Below are 13,990 nucleotides of genomic sequence, written 5' to 3' on the forward strand. Positions count from 1 at the left end.
GGATGAAAATTCGGACTTAAGATAAAGTACCACTGTTTTTGTTAGTTCTTTTACTGCCATGTCTACCAACGTTGCCATGTACTAACCTGGAAAGGTGGCTGACCCTCTGCCTAAGGGTAGCGATGGCCGCCGCGTCAAATATGAGCCTCTTGCACACAACCGTCGAACCTTCTCTGGTCCTCCTGACTCCAAAATCTTCAGGAGGAAAATTCTTGCCAGGAAGGTACGAGGGGGAGTAGAAATCAGGGTGAATAGTCCTCGATTGACCTTCCCGAAGTGTGGCTTCTTCCGCCCACGCAGACACGAAGATGCCCATGGAGCAGGCGTCTACGATTCGATGCGAAACGGATGCAGCAAGGGCTATCCCACCGCATCGAAACTTGGTGACTTTGACAGCACAAACAGGGTCTGTGATCTCATCAGCAGCACCAATTTCAAGGGGGAGAAGCTCATTAAGATAATCAGGCTCCAAGTTTGTAATGACTTGTTTGAGGTCGTAGGCGTCGACCTCAGCCTCCATGAACTCAGCTCCCGCGTCGTTGCAGTCGACAGTGTGATGCTCCTTAATGTATCTCCCCGCGAAGGGGTAGAAGCGAGGTAAAATCCGAGACAATGAAGTCTCTAAGGTCTTGATGATACCTTTATAAGTGTAGAATTGATTGAAGGGGTAGTAAAGAATGGTAACCACGTTCATAGTTGCATTCACCTCATCCATGCATGATATTTTATACTTGCGGAGGCTATCCGGAGTTGCTACTATTGGTTTTATCAACTTCTTGCTTACAATCTTCACTTCCATTCTTGCAATTCAAGGATAGTATATTTTTAGTTAGAGGAAAACCAAACAAATACGTCAAAGAAATTGGACGTAAGAAATATGCATAAACTAATAACAACCAGTGGCGGATTCATGAGCAAGGTACGGATTTATCACCGTCTTTCTTCTTGATGGTGGAAGTTTATTTAATTAATCAACTATATATTATAATTTTCACTTAATTCATAGATCAATTTAAACTATAACCTCTATCTTGGCGTAACATTGGAGAATACTCGAATAAAAGATTTATGTGAGGGTAAATAAAAGATCTTTATTGTAGTTCTCATGGCCATATATATTTTCAATAAAAGCAACCATACAGCATTCAAAGATTAAATGTAACTAGTTATACATCTTTTTTTTGAATGTAACTAGTTATAAATCTTGCGCAATGCACAGGTTGTTTATTATACTTGATAAACTAAAATTATACATATCTTTATGTGAAGGTGAAATGAAAATTCTGTAGGCGATACAACTATTCATGCAATTGAACATTTATATCTGATGAAATAGCGGGCTTAGGCGGCCTGAATTTAGGCCCGGCCCGACCAATGGGCAAAATTTTTTGACCGCGCCCCGGCCCAAACACGCCCCGACCCATGATCACCTCTATGTTGGGTATATGGTAGTATATGGAGCTCATGGAGGTGTATGGGTGTGGAGATGAGGTTGCGTAAAGGGAAAACGTCATATTGGGCATAAGGCGAACTTTGAATGGAAATATCTCTTAATATATAAATGATTTTGAGGTGATTCAAAGTGGAGGTGATAGCTTGTTCCAAGATCTTTCCAACGATAGGTCATATTCCCATTTCCGAAAAGAAACGAAGAAGTTATGGCTGTTTTAAGTCTCGCCCGATCAGGTTGGGCGCGGGAGCCCGATCGGGCCCGTAAGGAATTACTGGGCAGCGTGTGTTTGGGGCTCGCCCAATGGCGTCGGGCCATCTCGCCCGATCGGGCGGCAGGATGAATTACGAGGATTAATCGCCCGATCGGGCGGGTCTCGCCCGACCTGATCGGGCGGGGCTGTTTTTACACGGTTTTCGTTCCGAAAGCGCGGTTTTCTCGAGGGGCTATAAATTGGTGCCCTAATACGCCTTTTATTATATTATTCATCATTAAAACACATATAGAGAGAGAAAAGGCTATAGAGAGAGATCTTGAGCACTTTTTGTAATCTTTCTTGAACGTTCATCGATTCCTAGTGCATATTCGTGGGTTTTCTCCCAATTCTTGGGTTTCCACGTAAAAGTTATGGTGTGTTCTTTCCTGCTTTATTATTTGATATTCTGTTATTGTTAGCTATTATTCTACGATTGATAGTCAATAGGACATACACTCTAGGCTCCGTTTGGTAGGGTGTAAAATATTTTCCATGAAAATGAGTTTTCCTTTTCCTTTCATTTTCCGTTGTTTGGTTTGATAAGGGGTGTAAAATAAGATTTTTATCGAGGGAGCTTTAGGTGAAAATCATTTTCCTTTCAAAAAGAAGGGAAAACACATTTTCCTCCCTCTTTCTTAGCAACCTTTTAGTATCCTCTTATCCATCTTCTCCTTCCCCCTTTCATTTTTCTCTTTTCCATAACTTTTCTTACATTCAACCAAACAAAGGAAAATTAGCTTTGCATTTGAATTTTCCATTGTAAAATCTTTTACATGAAAAATCATTTTACATTGAAAATGTTTTACATCCAACCGAACGGAGCCTTAATGGGACCATGTCACTTTAATCCGCCAATATAATAGTTAATGTACATTGATGCTTTCTCTAAAGTACTCCCTTCCTCCCATAATAATACTTTAGAGAAAGTATCTTGGCTGAGATGAGTATGTACCGTGTTAGTTTATACAGTTCTCAGTTTATGCAACACCATTTTTAGTTTATGCATACTTGTTTGAACATACTTGCTATTAGTTCAAACGTACTAATTTTCAGTATACAAGTTTATAAACATTTGTTATTAGTTTATAGATATTTGTTATTAGTTTTTAACAAATATGTTTAGATTGATACCAAATATAAAAGTGTGTCTTGCGTGTAACATGTTTCAACTAACATAATTATTGTGTAACATGTATATATAATGACATACATTCAACAAGACTGACATGGACAATACATATAATGACATAAAATTCATGTCATTTTGTCATTTGGTTCGTGCTATGTCATTTGAAGTGTTTTTACAAAAGAAGCGGTTATTTGTAAAATGTTACTCTATAAATTACGGTGTAACAGTTACACCCAATAATTTGTGCAAATGCATGTAATTATAAACTGATATGAAATATGCATTAACTGGCAGCATATATGTACAAACTGACATGAAATCTTAAATTGTTAACAAAGAGTTTAAACTGAAAAGGCTGATATGAAATATGTATAACTAGTATGAAATATGCATAAAAACTTAATAATTATGTATAAGCTGATAACATAAATACTTGAAAACTTAACTTGGCAGAAACTCGTAACGAAACTAATACTATCTGAGCAATATTTTCATGACTTTATGACTTCATAAAGTAAATCATTTTTTCAAGTTCTTGATATTTTATGCTTTAAAATGGATGATGCTTTGGTGCCTCATAAGGTGGCATAACTATTGATAGCTCTTAATAGAAGTACTGGAAAAGAAAAGGTAAGTGAGATATTTTGAGACTTACGTTTGAATAACTGAAGAAGAATTATGAAGACTGAAGTCTCAAAGTAGAAAGTTTCCACGAGGATTTTTACAAGCAATGTTGCCTCTAGAGCTGACTCTGCTCTTCTCAAACAATTTGAAAGAGGAGTACCTAATGACTAATATATAGACTTAGAAATTCCGAACATACTTTACCCCCAAAAAGAAAATATATTCAAAATAAACTATAAAAAGAATGGAATAGGAAATAACTTTTAGAAGAGCAGATGTCTAATACTTCCTCCTTAACAAAAAGAAATATTACACTTTAACTTTCATGCTTGTTGATGCAGTACTTTGACAGTTAATAACTTTAATTGTGTATTTGTAAAAATTTTAAGAAGTTAATATTATGAAATTACATTGAAACGGATCATATGGTATCGGTTGATTTTATCTGAAACAAAAAAATGCATGGTCAAATGTAGTTAATGAATAGTAAAATTTTCAAAGTGTAACCTTTATTTTGTTACTATTACAATTTTGAGAAAGATTTGTTGTCTATTTGTCTTCTCAAGTCCACATGTTAAAGGACCTACTCTCTGTTTTTTCTGGGTGCAATCAGTATCAGAACCTACTCTCTTTTTTTCAAGGAGAAATAACTCAATAAAAGGACCTATTCTTAGATATATGGATAAGATAACGCTACATTCAAGAGGAGTAAATTAAAGTGCAAAATAAAAATGATTGGAGGGTTTAACATAAAAATTATTTATTTTCTTTTTTTTCCAGAAATTGCAGTTGTAGTTTTTGATAATAAGTATGATTTTACACTCATAAACATGGGTTGATTTACAAATGCTAGTTGTCTCAAACATATTAACAATGATTAGTTTATAAATAACAATTGTCTTAAACACATAAACAAGGGTCTTATAAATTGCACTTTTTTTTGGAAAAAGAGCTGGTGAATCACGATAATCGATACAACTTTAACTTGTTGCAGAGATTACAGTTGTACTTTTGACAGTAAGCATGATTTTACACACATAAATATGGGTTGATTTATAAATAATAGTTGTCTCAAACACATCAACAATGGTTGATTTATAAAAACACAAGTGTCTTAAACGCACAAATAAGGATCTTATAGATTGCACTTCTTGAGAAAAAAGCTGGCGAATCATGCTAATCGATGCACCCTTTACTTGTTTCAGAGATTACAATTGTATTTTTTTGACAAAAAGTAAGAGTTAACATAGAAACATGGATTAATTATATATATCAATTGTCTCAAACACATAAACATGGGTTGGTTAAATATAACAAATGATTAAATACACAAATAATGGCTCTTATAAATAATCAATTGCACTTTGGGGGGTGGCAAGTTCGGTCCTGATCTTTTTGGGCCCCTAGGCAAAATAGGAGATCGGTGCCCCTGAAAAATAAAATTTATAATAGAACAAGATAAAACATTTGATATTATTTATTAAATAAATCCGTTGTTTAAGCGAATACAATTTTGCACATACATTTACCAAAAAATATTGTTCAAACAACTCATATGCCATCATTTAATACATGATAATAACATATCACAAAAGTGGGTTCTATGATTGCAATTTGTACTAGAAGGGCTACAAGTCTACAAATACAATGGTATTAATTAATCATTAGTTTGGTTTAAAACGCCACCAACCCTTCCTACCTACGGATGTACCAACATAAAAGGCAGTGAGATTAAATTGGAGGTTCAGGAAAGCAAGTACATGTAGGATAAAATATCTACTAATAAGTGGTCTGAATATCTCCCTCCATAATTGCACATAAATATATCCAACACAGTTATACCGGACATTCAAATCATAGAAAATTAGAGAAGAGAGATAGAATGACAACACCTTGACTAGGCGGCAGCAGCCAATTGCAAGCAAGATTGAAGTCTGAAGACGCGGGGGACTTCGGCAGGCGGCAATGACAGACCATCGAATGTTAGAAGTGTGATCAATGAGAGAACCGGATATCCACTCCAAGGCACGGAAACTACGCTTTCCTACTAGTTTAATTTCGCCCCTCTAGGATCACCGGGTTACCACAAAATAACTAATGAGATACAATGGAGAGAAACAATCCACTTAGATGATCTTCTAAGTGAATCAACAATAACTTGTGTTTTTGTGTTTGTGAAAAACACTCAAGAGAAGATTGCAAGGTTTCTCTTAAGCAAAGCAAGAAGTATTTGAGAGTATAGAAAATCTGATTTTCTTCTAACCCTTTACTCATAGGAATCCCAAGGTTTATATAGGAAGAATAAACCTTTCATTGACTAGAGTAGTTAATCCCATAACTCCTATTTTAATCACCCATCAAAGGCCTTTAATCTACTGATTTAAGGACCTTAAAGGTCATTAAAATGAGACCATAACATCACAACGGACATAAAACCGTCAAGGCATCTTTTCGCATTCCAAGGCAGAAGACACGTCGCGACTCGCGAAGAAGCTCGCGAGTCGCGAGGCGCTGGTCGCGAGTCGCGAGGCGCTGGTCGCGACCCGCGACGCCTGTCGCGACTCGCGACGGTTGTCGCGACTCGCGGCCAGTCTTCTGTCTCCCTTGGTTTATCAATGCGTTTTGCCACTTGATGCACTCTAGCCTTTTGCATACTAGACCCCTCCTCTTCTAGTACATACCCTTATGAGTTTCAAACCCATTACCCTATAAATGTTCCAGCATCGAACACCGTCTGACCATCGGTAGAGGCACAGGTGCACGACAATCCAGCGAACCCCAACAAATAACAGAGAACTCGACACTTCACCGAATGTCGACAACAAATTTCCCAAAGGCCAAAACCCTTAGTTATATTCTTAATTTCATAATAACTTAATAATTTAACTTGATTGAGACTAAATCTTATGAGTATTGCATTATACAAATCCTATATATTCTTCCCTGTATAAATTGTAGAAAAATAATTCCTGTTACCATATTTAAGGGAAGGTTAACTACTATTTTTTTTTTTTTTTTTTTTTGGAAATATAAAAATTTTCAACAAGTTTAAAAGAGGTTAGAGAAAATTTTGGAAATCAAAAGAAGATTTTATTTTGTATCTTGGAAAGAGAGTGAGAGAGAAGAAGTGAAGAACCGCTGAATCAAGAAGACGAAGAGTTGCTTTCACTATTTCCGTTTTCAGAGAGCGTCGTTCTTCACGCACGTGTTGACTGTTGAGATTTGCTTTTTTTTTTTTTGCCTAGTTCTATTTTAAAACCTAGAGTATTGGGCTCCTTTTATGCTGGGGTCCTTGGCCAATGCCTCTCCAAACACCCCTTAGGGACGGGCCTAAAAGTTGGTCAACCATGCTTAATAATGCAACTTTTACTTTTTTTTTTTTAGCTTACAACCATAATTTTGGATAAAAAGATAAGCTCTAACACATAGAAACATATGTTGATTTATAACTAATAAGTGTCTTAAAAAACATAAACAAGAGTAGGTTTATAAATAATAAGTATTTTAAATACACAAACAAGGTTCATAAAATCACTTTTATTTTTTTCCTATCTTATATTATATTCTGTTGAATAATATCGAGATCGGACAATATTTTAATTCAATCGGTATACTTTTGCACTTTTTTCTTTGAATCCTCCACCAATTTTTATTTCGCAAAATGGTTATTGCTAATGGTTTGAAATCACTAGTGACTGGTAACTCCTTTATTTAAGACGTACATCATGATTCATGAGTTAGACCACCGACGTTTTTTTTGGCTAACCAACATATGATGTGTTTGAAGTAGAAATAACAAATTAAATAAGGACCTACTCTTAGCTTTAATGTACGGCAAAATGATTACTTTTTAAAAGATAAATGTATGGCAGAAACTAGTTGTAGCATTTAAGAGAAGATGAAAGAGTTTGAAAGATGGCAGAAATCACTTAAAACGTTTTACTTGCATGCTTTCTATATCGATCTTTATATTTTTATTTTGGAAAAATAAGAATTTACAATTAGTATCAGAATTAATATTTGAATTCAATTGAAATGATTCTATAAATTTTATAAAATTGATTATCTCCATTAATAGTTACACTTTGAATTTTGACTCAATTCACAAACTTGTGTTTCCATCATTTATGATTAATGGGTAACATCTGATTCGTCTCGATAATTTTTCAATGCAAATTTAGAAATATTAATATTCAAACATTTAAATTGGAAAGTGTGAGAAAGTAAAGTGTAACTATTAAAAAGAAACGAGGGAATATTAATACGCCTTTTGAATAAACTTGCAGCAGTGCTAAAAGGTTAACCTTTGTAGAAAAAGAGTAGGTTTATTTGCTTCTTGCCGTATTTGAGTTTTGTATGACAAAGTACACAACTTTCATAGTCATTAAACAAGCAATGAAGCAACAACATTAAAGAAATACATACAAACTTGAAATCAAATAATAGATGATGAAGCAAACTAATGATACAAAGAAAGAAGCAGAATACATGAAAATCTAAAATGTTTTATTTGATTGATCATCACAGCCTCACAGGCAGGCGGAAATTGGGATGGTAGTTTGGAACTTAACGACTAATTTAGGTTGAAACTCATTGAAAGCTCACTTGTGAGTGTCCCACATCGGAGAAAGATGAGAGATTGTTACATTAATATCACCAATTGATTTTAGTGTGAAACCCCATTTGAGCTTATAAAGTGGACCAAATCTCTTCTCCCCCTGTTCGGGTCACACAGGCTCGTTTCGTATTGTTTCAGAATTTAATAGTTTAAGTTGCTCATCATTCTCCAGGTAAGGCAGTTCATCTTTTTCCAAAAGCAGATACACCTCTAAACCGTCGTTGTTTTTGTTATTCATAAATATGATAAGATTTGCTTCAGAGGCATTAACGAGGCTGGCCCAAACAGGTTTCCCCCATCCGAAATCAATGTCATAGAATCCAAACTTGGTAAAATCAGTGAACCAAAATCCCCTAACATCATCCTGATTATACCTCTGTATTGAAGCTAAGTCTCGGTTCACCAACTTGTCGTCGGAAAGTATATCCCAGCAGTTGCGTATGCCTTCCCGAATCCCCTTAATTACGAGGGGAACTAGGTCCTCGTACTTTAACTCCACTGTTTCTTCGGGGGTTAAGTCATTGATCCCCAATGCCACCAAATTGCCAACGGAATACTTGGCCACTACCGGATTCTTCGTCCTTTCTCGTATGTTGATGCACTGTGTCACTTGGCATGCTCGAGGTATTCCGCCTCTTATTCTCCGATCAATACGCATCAGAATTTCGGTTAGAAAAGCGGTCGCTACTGTTACCCTTGATTGCACGCTGTGAATTACATTGCAACCACCAAACATATAAAAAGAGTATATATATGATCATATTTAAGTTGTCAATAATATTACATACATACTCAGTTTCTCTGTTTCATAATACTTGTAACTAAGTTTCATGGCACATAATTTAAGAATAAAGGATAATCGACAATGCAAAAAAATAAAAAAATAAAAAATAATTTAAGCACCAATAATAATAGTGATTCGATTATTCATTGCTTAATCTAGTTTAAATAATTTGTCTCTTTACTTAATCTACCATATCGCCTCATAAAACTGCGTACCAAACAACATGGTTTCATTTTATGAAACAGAGGAAATATTACATTGTTAAATCTGGCAAATCTGGTCCTACTCGTTAGCTAGTCATTAGTGCAAAACTCATACTTCCTCCGTTCTTTATATTCGCTACATATAAGAATGCACACATATTAAGGAACATGAGAGAGAGATAGAAATAGATAAAATGAGGTACCCATGTAATGAGTAAAAAATATAAAGATAACATATTAATGAATATGTAGCAATTAATATGAAACTCCTAAACAAGGGAAATGTAGCAATTAATAAAGAACAAATGAACTCGAAGCAAAGATAATGAATAATGAAACGATAATATTACATTTCACTCCTACATTTTTAAATCCATATCCTAATTATCTAATGACTATAGATCAAAAGCATTGCTTGTGCAGTTTGCACCATTTGACCACTTGTTTTATGTGACTGTTAATTAAACATGAATAATTTCGGTTCTACTCCATATAAATCAGTTTGTTATATACCGTATATGTTTGCTTCGATTTAGTAGTTTAAGGATGAAAATTCGGACTTAAGATAAAGTACCACTGTTTTTGTTAGTTCTTTTACTGCCATGTCTACCAACGTTGCCATGTACTAACCTGGAAAGGTGGCTAACCCTCTGCCTAAGGGTAGCGATGGCCGCGGCGTCAAATATGAGCCTCTTGCACACAACCGTCGAACCTTCTCTGGTCCTCCTGACTCCAAAATCTTCAGGAGGAAAATTCTTGCCAGGAAGGTACGAGGGGGATGAAAAGGGTGAATAGTCCTCGATTGACCTTCCCGAAGTGTGGCTTCTTCCGCCCACGCAGACACGAAGATGCCCATGGAGCAGGCGTCCACGATTCGATGCGAAACGGATGCAGCAAGGGCTATCCCACCGCATCGAAACTTGGTGACTTTGACAGCACAAACAGGGTCTGTGATCTCATCCGCAGCACCAATTTCAAGGGGGAGCAGCTCATTAAGATAATCAGGCTCCAAGTTTGTAATGACTTGTTTGAGGTCGTAGGCGTCGACCTCAGCCTCCATGAACTCAGCTCCCGCGTCGTTGCAGTCGACAGTGTGATGCTCCTTAATGTATCTCCCCGCGAAGGGGTAGAAGCGAGGTAAAATCCGAGACAATGAAGTCTCTAAGGTCTTGATGATACCTTTATAAGTGTAGAATTGATTGAAGGGGTAGTAAAGAATGGTAACCACGTTCATAGTTGCATTCACCTCATCCATGCATGATATTTTATACTTGCGGAGGCTATCCGGAGTTGCTACTATTGGTTTTATCAACTTCTTGCTTACAATCTTCACTTCCATTCTTGCTTCAAGGATAGTATATTTTTAGTTAATGGAAAATCAAACAAACACGTCAAAGAAATTAGACTATGAAATATGCATGAACTAATAACAAATGTATCTACTATCGCAATTAGTTGTACCAGTGGCGGATTCATGAGCAAGGTACGGATTTATCACCTTCTTTTCTTTCTTGATGGTGGAAGTTTATTTAATTAATCAACTATATATCATAATTTTCACTTAATTCATATATCAATTCAAACTATAACCTCTATCTTGGCGTGACATTGGAGAGTACTCGAATAAAAGATTTATGTTAAGGTTTTTCTTTTATGAATATTACTAGTTATAAATCTCGCGCAATGCACAGGTTGTATATTATACTTGATAAACTAAAATTATACATATCTTTATGTCAAAGTGAAATGAAAATTCTGTGGGTGATGCAACTATTCATGTAATTGAACATTTATATCTGATGAATCTATGCTTAATCCGCCAATATAATAGTTGTACATTGATTGTTCTATATTCTTTTAATGAGACCATGTTAGTTTAATCCGCCAATATAATAGTTAATGTTCATTGATGCTTTCTCTAAAGTACTCCCGCCCTCCCATATACTACATCCGTTTCAATTTAATCTACACACTTAGACATTTTACACTATTCACAAATTTCACTTTGCCCATCATTTGTGATTTATACGCGAATGAATATATAGTCATGTGGGATCTTGTTAGATTCATCATAACATGTATTTTATTAATATGTACTTTTTATAATTTTTACAAATACAAAACTAAAGATATATGTCCTCAAAGTTTTGCATTGGCATGCATGAAAAGTGTAAGTGTGTAGATTAAAATGAAACGGAGGTAGTAATACTTTCGAGAAAGCATCTTGGCGAAGATGAGTATGTGCCATGTCAGTTTATATTGTTATCAGTTTATGTAAAACCATTTTTAGTTTATGCATCCTTGTTTGAACATGCTTGTTATTAGTTCAAACGTACTAATTTTCAGTATACAAGTTTATAAACATTTGTTATTAGTTTATAGATATTTGTTATTAGTTTTTAACAAATATGTTTAAAATGATATCAAATATAAGAGTGCGTTTTGGGTGTAACATGTTTCAACATAATTTATGGTGTAACATTCATATATAATGACATACATTCAACAAGACTTATATGGACCATACAAATAATGACATAAAACTCATGTTATTTTGTCACTTGTTTCATGCCATATCCTTTGAGGTCTTTTTACAAAAGAAGCTGTTGTTTGTAAATTGTTACACCATAAATTATGGTGTAATATTTACACCCAATAATTTGTGCAAATGTAATTATAAACTGATATAAAATATGTATAACTAGTATGAAATATGCATAAACTTATATAATAATTATGTATAAGCTGATAACATATATACTTGAAAACTGAACTTGGCAGAAAGTCGTAAAAGAAACTACGACTATCTGAGCAATATTTTTATGACTTTATGACTTCATAAAGTAAATCATTTTTTCAAGTTCTTGATATTTTTTTTAAAATTACCTGCAATGCTGCTTTCCGGCGGTGCTCCGTGCTTGCCGACTTGACGTGCTCGGTGCGGTGGCTACGTTGCTTCAGTTCACAGCTTCAGTCTTCACTCACTGCTCACAGTAGACGAATTGGGTTTTGGCCTTTTTGGCTATTTGGGTTGGGTAGTGGTAGTGTTGGGAGAGAGAGATTCTTTTAATTTTAGGATAATATCAAATTTAATTTTGGGAGAAAGATTTTTTTTTTACATAAATGTTAATTAATTGTAGAGAGACCCACAAAGTCAGTTACACTTGACTTTCATACTCTGTTTTTTTAGGTGTAATCAATATCAAAACCTACTCTTTTTTTTTTCTTCAAGGAGATAAAAACTCAACATTTAAGACCTATTCTTAGATATAAGGACCTATTGTTAGATATATGGATAAGATAGCGCTACATTTAAGAGGAGTAAATTAAAGTGCAAAATTAAAATAATTGGAGGATTTCACATAAAAAATATTTATTTACTTTTTTTTTTAGAGATTGCATTTGTATTTTTTAATAGTAAGTATGATTTTACACACATAAACAAGGGTCTTATATACAAATAATAGTTGTCTCAAACATATTAATAATGGTAGATTTATAAATAACAAGTGTCTTAAACACACAAACAAGGGTCTTATAAATTGCACTTTTTTTGGGGAAAAAGCTGGTGAATTACGATAATCGATGCAACTTTAACATGATGTAGAGATTACTGTTGTACTTATGACAGTAAGCACGATTTTACACACATAAACATGGGTTGATTTATAAATAACAATTGTATCAAACACATCAATAATGGTTGGTTTATAAAAAACAAGTGTCTTAAACGGACAAATAAGTGTCTTATAGATTGCAGTTTTTTGAGAAAAAAGCTAGCGAATCACACTAATCAATGCACCCTTTACTTTTTGGAGATTACAATTTTATTTTTTGACAAAAAGTAAGCGTTAACATAGAAACATGGATTAATCATATATATCAATTGTCTCAAACAAAAAAACATAGGTTGGTTTTCATATAACAAGTGATTTAAATACACAAATAATTGTTCTTATCGATGCAACATTAACTTTTTTTTTTTTGGATTACAACTGTAATTTAGGACAAAAAGGTAAGAGCTAACACATAAAAACATAGGTTGATTTATAACTAATAAGTATCTTAAAAACATAAATAGGGATAGATTTATAAATAACAAGTATTTTGAATACACAATAAAAGATAATCACTTTTATTTTTTCCCTACCTTATATTCTGTTGAATAATATCGGATGGGACAATTTTTTATTCAATTAGTATACTTTTCCATTCCGCTTTTTTCTTTGAATCCTCCACCAATTTTTATTTTGCAAAATGGCTATTGCTACTAGTTTTGAAATCACGAGTGACTGATCACTCCTCCATTTAAGACCAGGTCCTTAAAATTACAATGACGTCAGGGCCGGCCCTGAGCCTTGTTTGAAGGGGCAATGGCCTAGGGCCCAAGCTTAAAAGGGGCCCAGTCATATGGAAAAAATAAAAAATTTAGCTGGCAATAGTTTTGGAAAGGCGTGAACTACAGGAGAAAGAGAAAGTGGTGAACGTCCCCAAATGCTTCTTCATCTTCTTCATTTATTCTCTATCTCCTTCCAACTTCCAAGATCCGAATTAATGTTCTTTTAATTTCCATAATTTTTTCTAAACACCATTAAAACCATGGAAAATTTTCATATTTCCCAAAATACAATTGTTAACCTCCTCTTAAATGTAGTATTGAGAATTCGTTTTCTACTCTTTAAATAGAGGAAAATTGCATTTGTATAATGCATTACTCATAAATTTTACTCTTATTCAATTGAAATTATTAAGAAATTTCGAATTTTTTTTTTTTTTGGGAATTTTGGCTGATTGTCGACTGAAAAATTGCGTACATAAACTCAAAAAGTCAATCCGGTTTCTCTTCTTCATCAACTGAATTTCAATTTGTTTGCTACTGTTTTGACTTTGATCTTTTGTTTGTTTGATTTTGGAGGTGAAATCCTA

At 34.4% G+C, this 13,990-nt stretch overlaps 3 protein-coding genes across 4 annotated transcripts; all 3 read right to left on the minus strand.

Moving 5' to 3' along the window:
* Nucleotides 1-6: 6 nt before the first annotated feature.
* Nucleotides 7-3,963, minus strand: LOC125491531 (pelargonidin 3-O-(6-caffeoylglucoside) 5-O-(6-O-malonylglucoside) 4'''-malonyltransferase-like). Its single transcript, XM_048645860.2, has 2 exons — nucleotides 3,491-3,963; nucleotides 7-800 (listed from the first exon to the last, which is right to left on the minus strand). The coding sequence occupies exon 2, from the start codon at nucleotides 797-799 to the stop codon at nucleotides 17-19; it is 783 nt and encodes a 260-aa protein (XP_048501817.1). The 5' UTR covers nucleotide 800; nucleotides 3,491-3,963; the 3' UTR covers nucleotides 7-16.
* A 3,801-nt stretch (nucleotides 3,964-7,764) lies between these two features.
* Nucleotides 7,765-12,474, minus strand: LOC104905656 (pelargonidin 3-O-(6-caffeoylglucoside) 5-O-(6-O-malonylglucoside) 4'''-malonyltransferase). 2 transcript variants are annotated; one of them, XM_010694256.4, is made up of 3 exons: nucleotides 11,951-12,474; nucleotides 9,695-10,404; nucleotides 7,765-8,784 (listed from the first exon to the last, which is right to left on the minus strand). In XM_010694256.4, the coding sequence occupies exons 2-3, from the start codon at nucleotides 10,401-10,403 to the stop codon at nucleotides 8,768-8,770; spliced, it is 726 nt and encodes a 241-aa protein (XP_010692558.2). In that variant the 5' UTR covers nucleotide 10,404; nucleotides 11,951-12,474; the 3' UTR covers nucleotides 7,765-8,767. The 2 variants fall into 2 exon arrangements, with proteins under 2 accessions (XP_010692558.2, XP_010692557.2); XM_010694255.4 differs by having other exon boundaries at nucleotides 9,695-10,408.
* LOC130589731 (pelargonidin 3-O-(6-caffeoylglucoside) 5-O-(6-O-malonylglucoside) 4'''-malonyltransferase-like) lies at nucleotides 8,187-8,735 on the minus strand. Its single transcript, XM_057391248.1, has one exon. It carries the CDS (start codon nucleotides 8,733-8,735, stop codon nucleotides 8,187-8,189), a length of 549 nt encoding a protein of 182 aa, XP_057247231.1.
* Nucleotides 12,475-13,990: the final 1,516 nt, after the last annotated feature.

This window comes from Beta vulgaris, chromosome 1, assembly GCF_026745355.1.
Source record: "Beta vulgaris subsp. vulgaris cultivar EL10 chromosome 1, EL10.2, whole genome shotgun sequence".
In the NCBI taxonomy this organism is placed as follows: Eukaryota; Viridiplantae; Streptophyta; class Magnoliopsida; order Caryophyllales; family Amaranthaceae; genus Beta; species Beta vulgaris.